Here is a 20,306-nt window from a genome sequence, read left to right as displayed (position 1 = left end):
AAGCCAAAATCTTCCAGGAATAAATTCATTTCATTGAGGGTAAGACCAGAGACTCTGTCTTTAATTCTCTACACCCCTACTTTGAAATAAAATATGAAGACAAATTCCATAAATAAATGTCAATTTGATTAGATTAATTAGGTTGCTTAAATCAATATTTAGAAGGAAAGTAGCAGAGTGATAAAGAACACTGGCTTTGACATTAAAAACCTCCAGGTTTGAGACTAGCTTTGCTACTTGCCAGTTTGATGACCTGACGAAGAGTTGTTACCTAATATTCCAAAGCTTGAGTATCCTCATTTGTAAAAAGGAATATTAATATTTGTGTGGGTGTGACTGAGAAAATGACTTTAAAATACATGCAAAATCACAAGGCACATATTCTACAATTTCTGGTCATTTATGGCAGGATTATTTGGTGATTATTTCCCTTAAAAAAACTTGGGGGTACTACAGGTAGTAACAATAGTAATAATAATAGTAATAGTAATAATAGTAATAATCATTATAATGACTAACATATATATAATAATCCCCTTACTTTGGGCCAGACACTGATTCTACTGTTCTTGAAGTACATGTATTATGAGTTACATGTATTGGACTCCGTATTAAATACATGCCATTCCTCCTGTAACAGTGAATTTATACACTTCTGTATATATGAATTTGTAAAAAAGAAAACTTAAAATAGAAATAAAAGCTGCTGTCTTCGGTTGAAACATGTCCAATACCAAAAACGGAAATCACATCTTTCATAGTTTTACAGTGTGTCTATATCTGCACTTACATATAATCCCTTCCCTTTTCTTTTCTAGTCTTTTTTTTTTTTTGCTTTTTCTTAATTCCTTTTTGTTATACATCAGTTTGGTTTTTAAAATTCATATAGAAGATTTTCCTATAAATCTAGAAATAAAAGGCATACTTTTACATAGTAACATGATTTAGAATACCAGAAATTAGATAAAATGTATAAGAAATTTGTCATCATAAATTGCTCTTCCAAAATCAGCACTATTTTATTCTCTTCTTTTTAACCATCTTGGCCTATCTGGCCCCGGTTTCTCATACTCTCCTTTGGCAGTTAATCCTAACATCAATTGTTCCTACACTACAGCAAACATTTCCCCCCTAACCTCAGCCTGCTGCAGTTTGCCTATTTACCCTTCTATCTCTGTTAAAGAATTGAAATAATTGGACCTCACCCTCATCTTCTTCATAACTATCTTGTTGCTATTGTTGCTATGTAATGATGTTCTACATATTTTTACTCTTATTCCTGCTTTTTTAAGGTCAATTTTCCTAATAGACTTTGCAAAGGGAAATTAAATTATGTGTGAAGCTTTTCAGTTTTAGGGACCAACTATCTATATGAAAAAAATGGTTTTTTTTTTTTACAATAATTCTATTATTGTAAAACTTCCTTTTCCTTTACATTTCAAATGTTTGACTAATTGCTTTTTGTTATTTAAAACAAAAACAGGGGCACCTGGGTGGCTCAGATGGTTAAGCCTCTGCCTTGGGCTCAGGTCATGATCTCCAGGTCCTGGAATGGAGTCCCACCTCTGAGTCCCAGCTCAGCGGGGAATCTGCTTCTCCCTTTCCCTCTGCCTTTGCCTCTCCCCCTGCTTGTGCTCTGTCTGTCTCTCTCAAATGAATAAACAAAATCTTAAAAAAAAATAAAAATAAAAGCTCCAGGGTCAGGCTTCTTGCTCCAAAGGGAGTCTGCTTCTCCTTCTCCCTCCCCACCCCACGCATGTGCATGCCCTGTCTGTCTCTCTCTCTCTCATAAATAAATAAAATCTTTTAAAAATGAACATGCAGATAAAAGGCTTAAAAGCATACCACTGCCACACCATTCTCTAAAAAGGTTTATAGTTTCCTATAAAGAATGTGACCTGAGACAGGACTTCGCACTGCATATTTACAAGGATACTAATTCCCAAAGCTCTGTGATTTGAATACCATTTGTTGAAGTTTGTCTTCCCTTCTTTTCCCCAGAGAGAAAGTTCAGATGCTTTTCAAGTTACTCCCTTGTATTCCAGAGAAAACATGATAAAGGAAAATGAAATTAATGTTATAAATTTAATGATTTAAGTTTAGTGATTTTTTTTCTAAGTTTTTCTTGGAAAATTTTAAATTGCTTCTCAAGTTACCTATATCTCTGTAAGAAAAATAGCTAAGTTTAGTGTAATGTTAATGGTTAATTATTTAATTTACTTAAAACTAAATTTATTTTTCTTGTTTTCAAAGCCATTACAAATGCAAAATATTATTAACTTAAAAAATTTTTTTAAAAGCTAAGTTAGTTTTAATAGGACAGCAATTCTTGTTCCTCATGATACCAGTGATTAGCAGGGAGTCACTAAAAATCATAGAAGGAGACCTAAAGAGGGGTCTGGAAATTATAAACAAAACAAAATTTAGCACGTCATGCTAAAATTTTGTGAAATTTGTGAAGTTTAGTTTCTAGACTGATTTATGAAATAATAAAATATTCTCTAAGCAAACACCGAAGAGAAAACAAAGTATATTTTTTAGATTAGGTGTTAAGTGATGATATAGCATAGAGGCTTTTCATATTTGACCCTTACTTACTGAAACTTTCTGCCATTCATTTAAAAAGGAAAAATGCACTAGAAACTTCAAATCTTTGTAAGTAAGAAAGAAAAAAAAAAAAAACCCATGGTATCCCCAGTGCCCATAACAATGCCCAATGTTGAATAAAGTGCAAAAGTAAATACTTGTTTTCTTTCAAAACTAGTTTTTCTACGTAAGCATCCTCTGGAATCCCAAGACAATGCAAAAATAAACCCCATAAGATGTAGTCCAGTCCAGAGAAAACCTCCAGAGAAATGTACACCAGCTTTCATTCCAGGAGAAAAGAAAAGAAATTATTTTCTTGAACAGAGATATGCCTGTATCAGGCTCAATTCCAGAAGGTGATGCACCAGGGCTCTGGGGAAGGAATCAATGGAGTATGAGTTAGGAATCATGATCCTTCACCCTGGAGACAAATGGAGCATGGAGGATAAGCACACTCCTTGAAGATCCATCAGAACAAAAGAAAGGGAGAGGCAGGAAATCAGGAAGTGTCAGTGCCAGGCCTCATTGAGAATGTAGGGATTTTCACTCTAGCCAGATATTAAAGAATACAGCTCAGCTGTATTTCTGCATAGAAAAAAAAATGAATACAGTAAATCCTTTCTTAATATTCTATCAGCCAGAAATCTCCATTACTTGGTCCTTCTGAATCTCTATGTAATGAAAACTGGTAGGTTTTTTTAAGTTATCCTTTGTACTGTCAAGTAAAGTTTAAATTATATTTGATAAAGTTTAACTGTTAAATATGTATTTTTAAAAGAGGTTACCCTCATATAACACCCATTTGTTCAACAGCTATTTAAGTCCACTCTAGTGCATACACCAGTTCACCCCACAAGTGGATCAGAGGCTTAATGAGAGCTACAAAGCTCTTGCTCGCAGGAGCTCATGGAAGGATAAAGCAACATAAAAATTTTAACAACCAGGGCAATACAATTTCTAATTCCCATGATCTATGTAAAGGATATAAATTTTTATAGAAAGATTTTTTTCAGAGGATATGGACATCTAAAGTGGCAAAGAATTTGTTATATTGAGGGACAGAAAAGTAAATTCTAAGTAAGTGTCAAGAAATGACTGAAAAAGAATGACACGGTATAAGAGAAAGGAAATGGAGGATTATTAGTGGGAAAAATCATCAGAATAAATTTAGTAAAAGAGAAAAATAGCTAAGGGATAACTATATACATCTCTTAGATTTCTTATGAAATATAATTTATTTTAGTGTATAATTTAAAAATTATAGAGATAGGCACAATAAAAGAATCATGACTGAATACATATTTGGAATGACAAGCTTTGGCTTTTTCATCCTATTCCCCAATTATGCTCATACCATGCACAGCGACAAATCAAGTCATTCACCCAATAGTGAAACCAAAGTGTTAAACTTCAACTATAATTTGGCCTCTGTTGATTTGTATTTAGTGGTATATTCAATCTTTCTTTCACTCATCGAAGAGTAAGCATGTTCTATATGCCATGCATTTTACTAGGGTAATGATGAGCTAAATCAGACATGATTCTTCAATGTGAAACCCCAACTACTTTGTGATGGAGAGACATAGTGAGATATGACCAAGCATGGAGGAAAGGCAGGATCACTGAGGAAGTGGTACTCAAGATGAGACTTTGAATACAGGATTTTAAACTAGGTTAAGGGAACATGGAAGTGAAGGCAGGATGAAGGACAGGAAAATCACTTAGAAGCTTTTTTGATTTGTTTAGACTAAAGATACGGTAATCGGGACAAGGGTAGTACCAAAAGAAATAGAGAAAAGTCAACTGATATGAAAAATATTTAGAAAGTTAAAAACCAAGACTTGATGGTTTGGATGTTGGGGGAAAGGGGAGAGGTATATTAAGGTTGATTCAGACTTTTTGGTAGTATAACCAGAATATTATAGGCATCATTCACAAAGATGACAAATAGAGGACAAAGAGCAAGGATTTAGTACCAAGTATGGAGCAATGGAAAGGGCACATTTGTGAGTTTCATTGTAGAAGTCCATTGTGACATCCAGGAGACTGACACAGGGTCTGTATTTCAGAGGAAAAGTCTAGGCTAGAAATATTTATGTGGGTATGGATGATTTTGCTTAAAGGGAGGATACAAAAAATATTTAGAAAGTTAAAAACCAAGACTTGATGGTTCCAATGTTGGGGGAAAAGGGAGGGGTATATTAAGGATGATTCAGATTTTTTCGTAGTATAACCAGAATATTGTAGGCATCATTCACAAAGATAACAAATAGAGGACAAAGAGCAAGGATTTAGGACCAAGGATGGAGCAATGGAAAGGGCATGTAGAGAGAAATGAGCTCCTTAGGAAGCTGAGGCAAAGTGGGAAGAAAAATGAGAGTGTAGGGAAGGGTGTATTTGTCAAAGACAAGAAGGATGTCCATCTAATATGCTGACGACTGAAATGTTTCCACTGCATTTAACAAGACAGAGATCACATGTCACCAGCTAGAGCTACTTTGCTGGTGTGGGGCTGTGGGGACTAGAGTGACATAGACAGAGGAGCGAATGGGGGAGGCGGGTGTGAGGAAATGATGGTGGTGAATACAGACAACTTTCTTGACACTGAAGGAACTAAAAAGGATAAAAGTTGTTATTTGTAAGAGGATTTGAGAAAAATAGAAATTTCTTGTTGTTTATTTTGTTTTGCTTTTTATGGTTTGGTTTGTTGGGATTTGTTTGTTTTTTGGAGAGACTAGGACACATTTAAGAATAAATGGGAACTTCTAAGCAGCTGAGAGAAACAACTTGAAATGCTAGGATCCTGAGAAAGCCAAAGAGTTGAGATCAAGTAAAGAATGAGAATAGGATGGGTAATGGGTGTCAGTGGATCTGAGGTATGAGGAAGAGAGGGCTGACATTTGTATATGCCTGTGTTTGAAACAGTAAGTGAGGTCACTTGCTCAGAGTAGAAAACTCACTGAAATAACCAATAGTAAAAGGGTGAGGTGATGGAGGTTTAAAAAGAGTAGACAAGATATGTAATTGCCATTGGGAGTAATATAAGATTTATTTATTTATTTTTAAAGATTTTATTTATTTATTTTGACAGAGAGAGAGAGAGAGAGCGTGCACACGAGCAGAGGGAGGGGCAGAGGCAGAGGGAGAAGCAGGCTTCCCGCTAAGCAAGGAGCCCGATGAGGGGATGAGGGACTCGATTCCAGGACCCTGGAATCATGACCTGAGCTGAAGGCAGACCCTTAACCAACTGAGCCACCCAGGTGTCCCAAATGGGAGATTTAATTCACCAAAGAAACATAGGAAGATCATGGGAGTTTTGAGAGTCCCGTGGAGATAGGTAGGTTTGTATTTACAGTGGAATCAACCTGCCCTGTTGTGAGACTTCAACAGCACTTGACCACTGGTGGGCAGGCATGAATAATGCAGATAATTGGGGTCAGAGAGGAATGAGGTTTTGTCTTTTAAACAGAAAAGCAATGGACAAGAAAGAAAAAGATGTGTTTTTGAAATGATAGGACTCTGAGCTAGATTGGAGGAAAGTAAAAAAAGGAGAGATCTGATGGCCTGGGAAACAAGATAGGGGTCAGTGAAGGTGAAGGAGCAGTTGTAAACAACCGCACCAACAGGCTTGGTGGACAGATGGTTGCTGTTGGAGGTTAAGATGCTTGAATTCGTGATCTGAGTGGTAGAATGGATTAGTGATGGTCCAGAGGGTGTGTGAGAATGGAAGACTGAGATAAAGTAAAGAACAGGCTATTGAAGATGACTAGCAGGTCAAGGAACTGAGGGGAGAAGGTTCTGAATGAGGGAATCAGATCATTCCCATAAATGCTGAAGTCCCTAGAATAGTGGCAGCCCTGAAGGGGAAAGGCAGCCAAAGATCCAGGTACCAATAGCTTAGATGAATGATGGGGAGTGGTCAAAAGGTCTGCAAGACTACAGCAGAGACCATCCATGGAGGATACCATAGTGAAGCAGCCTCAAAGAGCAAGTTTTTTGTTGTTATTGTTTTAATGAATGGATTAAGCAATAATGATCTCAAAGCAGCACTAAGGAGAAAGTACATACTAACCCTATCTCCAAGTCCTGTTTTCAGAATAACAGTTAAACCAATGTTCTTTTCTCTAATAACCAAATTATACTTATGGTCAAAAATTTTATAGTTGCTTTACAGCACAGAATATCAAAATTATTTTAATTATACCATTTCTGTTATGGGGAAAGAATTAACTGTTCCTTATGATTCTCAATGAAGTGACTCACCGAGAGCAGGGTTCAGCAAACTTTTCCTGTAGAGGTTCATATAGTAAATATCTTAGGCTATGAGGGCCAGTCTGTCAAAACTACTTTTATCTGCTATTGTTGCATGCAAGCAGCCAGAGATGATATATAAATAAAGGTGAACTCAATCTGCCCCACTCCCAGAGCTATTGTTCAATTTATTCAGCACTCAAGAGAAGTGGTAGTGAGAAATGGAGAAGAGAGAAAAAGAAGCAGTATTGGAACTTAAAACCCAACAATTATTTCTATCAGATTTAAAAATAAGGAAAATCAGACAGATGTTCATGATTTTCCTTTCCCCTAAAACAAACTGAAAAATTGAAAGCAAGCACTTACCTGAACATACAGTTCTCTGAGTTCATATTGAAATTTCTTGGGATCTGTGGTAATTGTCACCGGGCCAATTTCTATGAAGATAAAAATGAGACAGGTGAATAAATTGTAATCAACAGCATTAGACTCTATTGTGTTTGCAATTGTCTTTTCATTCTGCACTACATGGCTATTTATTAATAAGAAATATATAGCCAGCAAAACAATCTACTGTTTCTCAGTTTATAGCTACCAAAGAAAAACATTGTTTACAATTTGCTGGAAATCATGCTTATGCAGAGTGAATTTTTAGCCTTGGGAAATGCAACAGGCAGTCAAAAAGTCATAAGACAAAGAGTCAGGAGACGCCAGGTTCAGTCCCTTTTTACTCTCACTGGTCAGTGAATATTTATTGAATACCTTCTTTGTTGCTGGACTCTAAATTAATCCCTTACCCAGCCTATAATTCTGTTTTCTCCACTATACATTGTAAATTTGTTTGCAACTTTTCTGCAAGTCCAAATTAGTTGAAAATAAAAAGTTTAACATTAAACAACCTAAAACAAATGAATGAACGTCAATGCCACATAGTTTTTAAGAACTTGCAGAAGCACTGAAATGAGGACATTAAAAGTTCAGGAAATAGCTCCTATCACTTCCTCCCCCTGGGCTGGGGTTGCTGTCCATCACTATCACCATTCTCCTGAGCTGACTTTGACCACCGTAATTACCTGACTACCCTGATGTACTCCCCAACGACCACTCCAAATAGGAACAAGTGGGGCCAGTGCCTTCCTTAGAAAATCAGGACCTCAATAAGTCAGGTGAAGAGAAAGAGCCCAGATACCAGGGTGCGTGAAGTTGGCAATATTATTTTTATAGGATACAGTATGTCTTTAAAAAAAATCAACATTTAAAATAGACGAGTGGAAAGGGGCCTTTACAGGAATCAATTACTTCCTTAAGAAGCATTCATATGCTTAAGGAATATAGTATTAAAATTCATCAGAGTATCACATGCACAGACATATCATCTTAAATTCCCAGGGTGGATGAAAAGTTTTTTGTTTTATCTTATGAAGATACAGGCTGCATTCAAAATGATAATATGCAACTACAATACAAAATTATAAAAATATTTAACATTGAGTTTTTAGAAGACATTTTTCTAGCTTTAAAGGCACACTGCTAGACAAAAGACTTTATGACTTCAAAGGATAATAATTAATTAGTCAGGCCTTCTATAATGTGCTAAATATAATACAAAAACAGACTGTAGGATTTTAGAAATAAATGAGGTAAATTGGAAAGGAAGCACAATTTTTCTGCCATAACCCATGTAATTTTTCTTAGAAATCACATGAAAACTATGTCTGCATCCTTCATCACAGATTAGACACCTTGCAGTATGCAAAAGGAATGGAGAGGCAATTGGAGGAACTGTGTGAAAATGCAAACATCTGCATTCCATACCAAGCAGAACAGTTATTAGTTATGTGAAAGTCTTGTCCCAAGTATATGGAAAATCATAGAAGCCTACTCCCTCAAGACTAAACAAAGGCATACTTTGCAAAGGAATGCAAAATAGCAAAGAATATGCCAGACAGTTACACCCTGACATATAAATTGTCAGCAGCATTGTCAAGCCAAACTTCTATATCCTACATGGCATAATACTGAAATAATTCTAGAATTCAAAGCTCAAGAATTAGAAAGAAATACAAAGAATACTGGAGGAAAGCAATTACATAAGAATAAAAAGGGCACACATACAAGAATATTGCCTATAATAAGAATTTAAAAAATAGCCCTGGATATATGCCTGTTCTTCAAGGGTGGAGATCAAGGACTGCTATTAAAATAAGAGGACTGATTAGCCTTCATTTATATCCATAGACTCAAATACCCATTTGTTTTCAACAAAGATAGGAAATCCCTCCTGAAGCTCATTAATAAGCATTTTTGCAAACTACACTGGACAGCTGAGATAAATCTTTTATCAGTTATGAGAAATACTCGGGAGAGGTGAGGGCTTGCTGAACTGCCATATCCCTCCAGCTGTAAGCATCCTTTCCAATTCTTTTTGAATTGAATGATATGACTATTTGGCAAAATCAGCCCTCCTCCCTTTCAGGACTTGCTTCCATTCCAGTCTTTCTCTTCACTTAATACAGCCCTGTGCCAGTTGTGTTACGAGCAATTTCCTCTTCTCTTCCTTTTTGCTCATGTTGGTTTCATCCCCTGCCAAGCCTTTGATGACATCCAGCAGGTACAACTTTGTCCTCTCTTCCTGCCTGAACATGGTCCTCTATTGCTTACAGAATTAAGTGGGAATTCTCCAAGGCATTCCAAGTCTCTCTTCTATTAATCCAATTTTCTAACTTTGTCAACATCCCTTAGCATGAGGCTACTGTGCTTCCTCACTACCCCCACGGCCATCCTCATGGTCTTTCACCTGCCCATATGCCACACATTCTAAAAAGCCTGATTTAAATCCTACTCCTTGAATGTTCTGTCTTTTCTCCAATTTGCTTTAATGTTGTTTTGATAATACTTGTACAATAAAGACATGGGGAAAATGAAGGTGCATAGCGTTTAACAGAATGCGGAGATCATCTCCACTTTATTCAGTTAATTTTATCTTATTTCTTACAAAGAAAACCCACTAAAAAAAAAATCAATCAATCCGTTAACCATCAATCTCCAAATAGAAGCACTGAGCTAGAAGGATATTAAGATTCGATCTCTTTATCTATAGACAAGAAAACTTGAGGTCTGGTGAAGATGAAATCCAAAACTTTGATGGTGGAAAAAAAAAAGTTAAGATATCTGAAAACATTTTCTACACAGAGCAACATGTGCAGCTCGCTAATAATTCTTCTTTTCCAAGATCTCCATTCTGTTGATGATTATATGACTATTAACTTTCTCCTCCTTTCCGCTGGACCACAGGCAAGATAGACCATGTGACATGGTCAATATGACACTGATTAGCCAACCAAGAAAGTTTTCAGTTTTCTCTATTAACTACATGATTTATTCTTTACTTCAACCAAGTTATTAATGCATAATCAATACCTATAATTTCCCACATATAGCTTGTCTTAAAAAAACAAGCAAAAAAAAAAAACAAAACAAAACAGGGGGGTCTAGGTGGCTCAGTTAGTTGAGCATTGGACTCTTGGTTTCAGCTCAGGACATGGTCTCAGGGTCCTGAGATCCAGCCCTGTATCGGGCTCCGGGCTCAGCATGGAGTCTGCTTGAGATTCTCTCTCTCCCTCTCTCTCTGCCCCTCCCACTACCCACACATGCACTCTCTCTCTCTCAATAAATAAATACATAAAATCTTCAGAAAAAAGAAACATTAGGGCAACGTTTATTGTTACAAATATAAGAAGACCACTTCTGATTTTTTTTTTTTAAAGCGTCCAAAACTCCAAGGCAGTCTCCTCTTTTCATTTTGTTATTTCTCGTTTCCTAGGGACTTATCTGATGGGTTGGATTTATTTCCAGCATCTCAGCCATTGTTCTCTTAATCTCAGTTGTTGGATTGTATTTGAGAAAATAATGGAAAGAAGTTCACAATGTAATATTTTCTTTCACTGCTTCATTTGGCAAGATCGATATCCAGTTTCTCACTTCCTTTTTCCTTTCCACTAACAGATTTCTGCTCCTTACAGCTTTTCTTTACTCAAAGGGCTTCTTGATAATAAGAGGAATAGAAAGTGCTGCTTGCTGGGGTTTAAAGACTACCCATGCAGGATTTGATAACAATGTTCGCAACTTTTTGGCTTTAAAAAATGTACAGTTCTTGGCTTTATATTTACAGTTACACGTAAATATGTGGAAAGTTAAAATGAGAATCCCTAGCTGCATTATAAACTAAACAATATTTGAAGAGCATCATAGAAAAATCAAACATAGATGGATATAACAATGGAAATTGTTGAAAACTATAGCAAGCTATGAAAAATTAGAAAGTTTTATTTAGTGCCTGAAAAGAGCCAAATAATACAGAAAGGGATAGCAAACTTTCTCAGTGTCCAGAGAGAATAGAGACCCCTGAACTCTAGGGAAATACAGAGTGAAGGCACCAAGAAGGAGATGAGGACGGAGCTGAGCCCTGAAGAGAACACCAGATTAACGGAGGCTGGCATTAGAGCAGAGAAATTCCAGACATTGGGACGTGGGCTGCTCAAAATCCCTCCCATGAACTGAATCTCACCATGTTCCATGCTCTAAAAATTCTACTCTTGGTCAATTAAACACAAATTAATTATAATGTCTTCTATGTGCAAAGTTGCTAGTAAATAGACACATTCAAAGCATTAAAGTTGTCTAAATGAAAATTAATAAATTTCATTTCCTGCTTTGGGATGCTACAGAAAAGCAGATTAGTAACTATATTTAATTTTACTGTGTTCACTTTAATCCGCAATACACTCTTTCTAGATTTCCCTATCCTCATTCAATTATAATGTTGCTGTCCAGCACCATTTTTAAATGATCTGCATCTAATCCATGAAAACAGAACTGCTTCCTGACTTTGAACTAAGCTAATGCCAAGTATATTTCAGGACTCATTTAATTGAGTACATTCCTACGCACACGAGAATAGGTAATTTTCAAGACCACTTAAAGGCCCTTAATGATTGTTTTGACATGAAGTGATATATTTGGTGTGTTTTATAAAATCCAGGCCAATGGTGAATTCATGCCTAGCATGTTATCTTATATTGATTAAATAGCATTCTGCTCCACTATCCAAAGAGATTATTCCTTTAACAATGAGTTGTATGATAACCTTAAATATATGTACTTAACAAAACTGCAGCTAATATTTGTAAAATGCAAGGGTCATTTCACTTGGCCTGCTGAACAGGATACAGAAAAAATTGTGAACATGAATTCAGCAATGTGACACAGCTGTTTAGAACAGGAAGCAAAGAAGAATGCCATAATAATCGACACAGGACTTTGAGGTATATTAAGTAGGAAGGATGTCATTGCTTATGCTGGACCTTAGCCCGAGCTGCAGCAAGCACTCTTGCAAAAACAGCCGTGGGAATTTTAATGGCCAACAAGGTTCAAACTCTTAGTTTTACCTGAAATCCTAAATAAAAAATGGCATTTTAACACCAAAATATATCTATGCATTGATAAGGTATACTCAAATAAGAAAACATATAATGTTTTGTCATGCTATTTAATAAAATTTAATTAACATAATAATAAAATTTATTTAACAAGCTTTCCAGTGTGCTCACGGTACTCTGAAAGCAAACAAGAAGAGAATGAATATTATGTACAAGAAGGTTTTAAAATTTAAATAACAATATTCTTATAAGGAAATGTGTTTTTAAATTTAAGATAAAATTAGAATTCATTTCAAAGTTTTAATTGTTCTCTTAGACAATTCTTTAGCATTAATCGTCTTTCAAATAAATCTAGACATCAGTGAGGGATAAAGAAAGATTATAAAAGGAGTAAAATGTTGTTGAAGAAAAAAATACACTTATTAGTCCTTAGAAATGAATCACTAGTATTGGGAAAATTTCCACATGTTAAGAGAATAGACTTAACCTCAGCCCTGATTGTTTCCACAACTAAACAAATATATGCAGTCTTTTGATCATGTTTTCAGGGGAAATATAATTCAGAGATCCAAAATCATATTTATGAAGCAACACTATATTGGCAAAAATATGGAAATCAGAGACATTGCTAAAAATATTATAGATGCATTTATGTGTCTGCATATATGTGATATTATGTATATGGCTTCCCCTAAATACTTGCATTCATTCATTCAACAAATAGTTCAAATTGGCAGGAAAAAGCACAAGCAAGCAAATACACTTAAAGAGATACAGTAGAGGGGCGCCTGGGTGGCTTAGTCGGTTAAGCGTCGGCCTTCAGCTCAGGTCATGATCCCAGGGTCCTGGGATCGAGCCCCACATCAGGCTCCTTACTCAGCGGGGAGTCTGCTTCTCCCTCTGCCTCTGCTGCTCCCCCTGCTTGTGTTCTCGGGCACTGCCCCACACCGACAAATAAATAAATAAAATCTTTTAAAAATTTTTTTAAAAAAAAGAGAGACATAAGGAGAATCAGAAACGTCTGGGTGTGTCTTTCAAATTAAAGGACTGACTGCATGGAGTTAAGACCAGTGAAGTTGTACATGGCCTTGCTCTCAGAGGCCCCTGCTCTGTTGAGAATGCTTTGCAGTCAACTGTCTTGAAATAATTTTATCTTTGAATTTGTGTTTTGTAAGTGAAGTTCAATGGGACAATGGAACATGCAGTGTGAGCATGGAGCCTTGGATCATGTGTGCTCCTGCCTGCCATTACTTCTGAGGATAGGTTCTCAGCCACCTCCCACCCCTGCATGCCCAGGCCCTATCCTGTTCCTGCTTCTACAGCTGTCACCATCCACCATCCACCCCAGCAGGGACCTGAATGTGAGGATGGAGGGGGCTGGGAGCTCTGGCCACTGGAAACCATGTCTCAGCAGGAGCAAACCTTCCATACACTCCCCACCTAGGTACCGAGCACGTCTCAGCACCAAGGTTTAAAGAACCCTGGGGGTCAGCTGTCTGCCAAAGACTGGGGCCATTGGAAGAGATGTCTGGCTCAGCTGACCAGACCCCACCCCAGGCTGAAGCACAGTGCTTGTCCCACATCTGGCAGGAAGGGCAATCCCACAGCCCATCTGGCCAGATGCTGAGCTCAGCGCACAGCCCGAGGCAGGACCTCAAGGACCAGCATGGGTCTGCACTTGGCCCACGGGTATCCTGGTGCCTGGGGATGCTCCCTCCTGACGGCATGTCTAAAGGATCTTCTCCTCCTCCCTGCGACTCTCTGAAGTCTGTTAGCATGGATTTTACCATCCATCATTATTTTGTACAATACCAGTTTTAAATACAAATATCAGAGCATTTAACTCCTTCATGGACTCAACCAAGTTATACAATTTGTATAATTGTGCCTCCAACTGACTAGAAGAGACACATACAAGCTAGACTTAGGAAGGTTAAATGAGGAACTATTCATTTATATTCCCAGCAACAATATAAGTGTTCCAGGTTTATCAAGACATTAAATTAAGTAGTACTCCTTATTGAAGAGTATAAAAGATTTTTTTAATGAAAAAAAAAACCTTTGTTATATAAAAGAAAGCTAAATATTAAAATATATGCATTCTGACAATTTATGGATTTAATACATTAAAAATCTTTAAAAAAATTTTTTTGCTTGTATGTGTTTTAGAATACTTAGCAACAATATTCTTAAATTTATTTTGAACAGCACATGGGCAATTATACTGATGAAAATTGAAAAGACAATAAAGAACATCACGAGCATCAATAACTAAGAAGACAACTGCTGGTATATAAATGTATATATAATAACTGGAAAAGAATTGATAATCTACAGGCAAACTAGTATCTGAAGACAAATACATTAAATAGGATTATTTTAAAAAATATTTAACTTTAATTCATATTTTATAGTATATAGTAAAATAAACTCCAATAGGCTTAAATGGTTCAATATAACCATTATAATTATTTTAACTGAATCCAAATTAGAATATAAATCTGATATACAGAAGAATAATATTCTCCTTTTCAAAGCAATAGAAGAAATCATAAGAGGAAATACTGACAGATATAAATATACAGAAATCAAATGAAAACTGATTACACTTGCGGTAAGCACAGCATAACATACAGAGTGGTCGAATCACTATGTACACCCAAAACTAACATACACTGTGTGTCCACTATACTTCAGTAAAAAAAAAAAAAAAAATCAAATGAATACTAAAATCTAAAAAAGTCAGATTTGGCAACATTTCTGTCATCAATTAAAATAGATTAAAATCTACACTATCAGAAGAGATCATTCAAATGTGTACCAAAAAAAAAGTATCAATCACTACATAAAAAGAAAATTCATTGAGATGGAAAACAAAGAAATTAGACCAGAAGCAAATGTTCATATTTATTATAGTGAAAGGGATATAAACTTCAGCTAATTTTAAGCACCTTGCAAGAAAGAAAAGGATTTTTTAAGATTATCCCTCAAATCGTAACACAACCTGGAATATGTGTACTGTTGGTAAGATCATAAGTGGTTACCACTTTAGTGAAATTTACTATAGTTATATGTATTTTAGGTACGGTAAGTTATATGTATTTTAGGTATGGTAAGTCTTAAAAGTATCTTCTGATATAATCACTTCCCTCTTCGTTGTAATTACCTGAGAATAAAAAGACACGACATAACTAAGATATAAACAAATAATGTCAAAATAGAGAAACATATAAATCTCTAAATAATATTGGGTAGCAATTAAACTATTGTTCTGTGTAGAAACACAAGTAACAGCTTATCATGTAACTGAATAAAGAGGCAAAACATAAATTTTATATACACTTTGATTACAACTATAGAGACAGATATGCATGAAGACAAATTCTGAAAGGTCACACCAGAGTAAAAATTGACATTTGGAATAGGTAGAATAATGAGGACTTTTTCCTTTCATCAAAAAATTTTCAAATTAGTGTATTCATAATTTAAGGACAGAAAAATTACTCCCGCATATACAAGCTTGAGGTCGTACTCATGAATTTTGGTTGTGTTCATGAATTTGCGGCTCTTAATTGGTTTATAACGGTCTCTGGAAAAAGGCACAAAAATATCTCTCAGTGTTAGGCAAGGTAACAAGGAAAGCACTGATTTAGGACATTATCTGTTACTGTTGTAAGGTGAAATATTTGAAGAAGGTGAAATATTTAGAATTTAATCAAAACAGTCATTGTCTGGATCCAGTATTCTTTTTCAATCCTCTCACTTCAAACTTTCATCTTTCTTTTAAATGCACAACTCTTGGCAATGTCATCTTTCTACTGTTAGTCTTTACTGAATACATAAAGAATTCCTTTTGACTGAATGAAATAAGACACTCTACAAACTTGTAACACTGAAATTCAACCACAGTCATGCTTTGGTTCCATTATTATCATTATCATTATTATTATTATTATTGGTTTTTATTTTCTCTACGCAGTCTTGCAATGACGTGTATCTATTCACACACACATGTGTATCTGTCTTGCTTTTTCTGCTTCAGAGAAATATCAAAAATACAAAATATTCAGTATAATTTTAAATGTTGAGTGTGAAACTGAATCATCAATGTCAATGTGAGTATCCATTTTAAATTTAAATACTTCTCCTAATATGAAGTTCAAAGTATTTATCTTAGTTGGTGGCTAAAAGTTTCCCCTATTTGAACGCTATCACAGTCTCATTAAGGTTAATTACTTTGTTCCTGTGTGAATCTTCTCCAAACTTATTTTCTACCCAAGACAAACCTGCACCTGGTGCCCATTCTTGGTACTGGGAAGGCATCTGCATAGCAGCCATCCCACTCCCTCTATTCCCAGGTCACCAACACACTGCTGCAATTGCAAGGCCAGGCATATGCGTCCCCACAGATACCAACAGGCTGTGTCACATGCCCGGCACTTTCCAAAAACTATAGACAAGGAACAAGAGACATTCTGTTGCATTCTTCCGGTATCAAGGTGATCAGTCTTTTCTTACCACCACAGGGTTTCAATACCCGTGCTCCAAGTTCCCATGCTTCTCTACTTCACTTTGAAGAGTGTTCCTGTTAACTGATTATATCAAACCTTCTCTTTAAAACCTGAACTCCAAAAGGCAGGGGTTGTTTCTTTGTTGTACAGTCTGTACTCAAACCAAAATGCAATAATTAACATGTGTTTCACAGGCATCCATTAATAACAATTAGCAGAGACACTGAAAGGGAGATTTGTCCAACTAAAGTTCCCAACCACACTGATTAATAGTGCTTAGATTGGTGCTGATCCAGATCCCACCAGAAAATCCACATAGACAAGATGGAAGTGTCATATGATTTGGAATTGTTCATTTACATGGCCCATGTTTACTAAATGTTGGACTTAAGAGGCAGTCTATTGCTTTGGTTAAGAGTTCTAGCACTAGAATCAAAACTAGTTGGGTTAGAATCAAGGCTCTGCCATGTATTTGTTTTATGTTTGGTTTGGTTTGGTTTTTAATTTTTGTCAAGTTGCTTAATCTCAGTGGCTTTCAGTTTCCTCATCTATAAAATGAGAATAATAATCATACTTACAACCAGAGCTGTCGTGAGAGTTTAATGAGGACAGCATGCATGGTGCAATGCCTGGAATAGATTAAACACGCTAACTCTGCTGTTGCTACTGCTACTACTGCCAGTAACTTGTGACAACATCAAAGACATTACTCTGGGTACCATGACTGGTTAAGTAAATATCTACTATAAACAAAGAGCAACTTCAGTCTGGGAGTTTAGGGGAAAAAATGATAATTTTCTTGTGCCTATCACTACTTAAGATGATTTCATGAGTTTGCATTTGCATCTCAAGAAAAGATTAGTAGGGGCGCCTGGGTGGCTCAGTCATTAAGCGTTTACCTTCAGCTCAGGGCGTGATCCCAGAGTTCTGGGATCCAGCCCCACATCAGGCTCCTCCCCTGGGAGCCTGCTTCTTCCTCTCCCACTCTCACTGCCTGTGTGCCCTCTCTTACTGGCTGTTTCTCTCTCTGTCAAATAAATAAATAAAATCTTTTAAAAAAAAAAGATTAGTAAGTAAAGTATGTTCTTTTTAAGATTTTTGTTTTAGTAAGGTACATTCATATTAGAAGCCATATCTCCTACAAAAACTTTATATTTTTACTTTCTTTTCATAAGATGAAAAAGTCAAACTTTTATTGTGTTTATATGAGTTTTTAGATAACTACACCTGTGCTTTCTTTCCTTTGGAGACAGTAGAGCATCATTTCCCACATCAGTCATTAAATAGATTTCAGAATTTAAAATTACATGATAAAAAGTATTTCAGAAATATGCTTGATCTTTAATTTCTACTTCTCTGATAATTAAAACCATTAATACCCCAAACAAAATTGAGGTAAAAGCAGCATCTACCAAAAAGAGAAAAGAGTTTTCTGATTTAGGATCACTAATTAATATTTTACATAAAAATACTACTGTCAAGTTATACTATCTATTATTCTCTGTTCCCAAAGTAATCTAGAAAAATGTCCATCCCTATATCTTAGTTTCATATTTTTTCTATATAGAAGGCTGTTTTCCCCCTTGTCAAACTTTTCTTCAAGATTTAACTCAAGTCTCAACTTTTTTAGGAACACCTTCCTGAACGTCTCAACCCTTAGAGATCATTCCTCTGAATTCTTTTAATGACATGTCTTAACTGCTTATTTACCAGATGTGGTAGGCATTTTCTAAAATGGCCTCCAATCATCCCCACCAGCTGATATTCACACCCTTGTGTAATTAATCCCCTCTCTTTGAGTATGGGCAGAACCTAATGACTTTCTTCTAATGAAGAGAATAGTACAAAAATGATGGGCTATCACTACCAAAATTAGGTTACAAAGAGACTATGGCTTTTGTCTTGCATGCCATCTCTTGCTCTTTAATGGAAATTACCCATGTGAGCTACCCTGTTTTCCCACAGAGAGGCCCACATGGCAAGGAACTGAGGGCAACCTCTGGCCAACAGCTATCAAGGACCTGAGGCCTTCTTTGTCCAACAGCTCATGAGGAACTCAATCCTGCCAAAAACCATGTTCGTAACTAGGTGGACCCTTCTCCAGTTAAGCCATGCAATGACTACAGAACAAACCAGTACCTTGACAGCAGACTTGGAAAAGACCCTGAGTCAGAGGACCTAGTTAAGGCATGCTGGGATTCCAAATGAACAAAGTGTGATATAAAAATTGTTGGTTCTGTTACAACACTAAGTTTTGGAATAAATTTCTGTGCAGCAGTAGATAACTACATTAATTTAACTGCATATCGTCTCCCGAGCTAGAATCTAACTGCTCTCATGACAGTAACTGAAATTTTGACTCTCCATCCCTTGGACAGTGACCCTCACTGTTTGATAATGGTGATACTACAGAAAAACATAGACAACAATTTTGAACAATATATAAAAATCATTACCTTAAAATAGTCGCTATAGCAAATACAGAGAAATTACAGTCTATCTTCAAGGATCCGTAGTTTAATGTGCAAGAGAGAGAAAATATAAACATTTGTATGTATATGTGTTTATAATAAATGTCCAAACAGAAACACCAGACATTGTAGAAATGACCAATTTTAGAAAGGGTGAATATTTAAGTAATTATTATTTAAGTAATTAAGTAATAAAAGCAAATGAAAAGAAAGTATGATTTCTAGAGAAATCAGAAATTAGTATGGACTATCTGAAAAATATGTAAGAAAAAGAAAATACTAAATATTACAAAATATCTTAAAACAATTGCGGCACTTAATCCTAAAAAAAAAAAAAACCACTAGGGATATAATGAATATTAATAAAACTCTGAAGTCATACATACATCATCTCTAATGATGCCCATGAATCTCATGATAATTAAATCAATAACGTCAAAAGGATGAATTAATTGAAGAACATTCAAAGCAACTGAAGTTGAATTAATACTCTAAATAAGTTATTAATGAAATATACACTCTGCCAAAGAATAACCTGACAAATATTTAAGATATCTTCCGGCAAATAGCAAATACTCTTCCAACATTTTTTCATTGAACAAATAATTTTTAAGTCCCTACTAGGCAACCATGCCCTGTGCTTAAAGCTAACCATTGAAAGCCTAATATGTAGCTAGCTGTATTAGGTGAATTTATGTGACTTCTTTTCAATTCTGTAAATTTCAACCCATTCTTTTCAATTCTGTAAATTTCAACCCATCTACTGAGTTTACTATTAAAAAAAAAAGCTGAATATGTTTGGCACAGGTCATAAGGAAGAATGTGTAGAAGGCATTTTTCTGAAGAAGAACTAGAACGGACTGAAATCAAACAGAACAGATATTAAGCACCTCATATCTGACAGCACTGTGCTTGGCACAAGGGAACCAACTGTGGAGGAGACAGACATGATTCCTTTCCCCATGGAATTCACAGTCTTAGAAAAGGGAGAATAAAACAAACAAGCAAACAGAAAAAACAGCAATAGGTTGGAATAAGTGCAAAGGTGG

At 35.8% G+C, this 20,306-nt stretch overlaps 1 protein-coding gene across 3 annotated transcripts in view; it reads right to left on the bottom strand.

Annotated features, from left to right (window-relative positions):
* Positions 1-20,306, bottom strand: part of HMCN1 (hemicentin 1) — a 467,939-nt gene that overhangs the window by 360,146 nt on the left and 87,487 nt on the right. For all 3 annotated transcript variants that reach the window (XM_087858481.1, XM_045811326.2, XM_087858478.1), the window contains exon 2: positions 7,204-7,274. In XM_087858481.1, coding sequence (XP_087714607.1) covers positions 7,204-7,274 — 71 coding nt within the window. The remainder of the gene's footprint in view (positions 1-7,203; positions 7,275-20,306) is intronic.

This window comes from Ursus americanus, chromosome 2 (assembly GCF_024610735.1).
Source record: "Ursus americanus isolate L20-20 chromosome 2, mUrsAme1.1.p, whole genome shotgun sequence".
Lineage (NCBI taxonomy): Eukaryota > Metazoa > Chordata > Mammalia > Carnivora > Ursidae > Ursus > Ursus americanus.
This window is presented reverse-complemented; position numbering and strand designations above follow the sequence as displayed.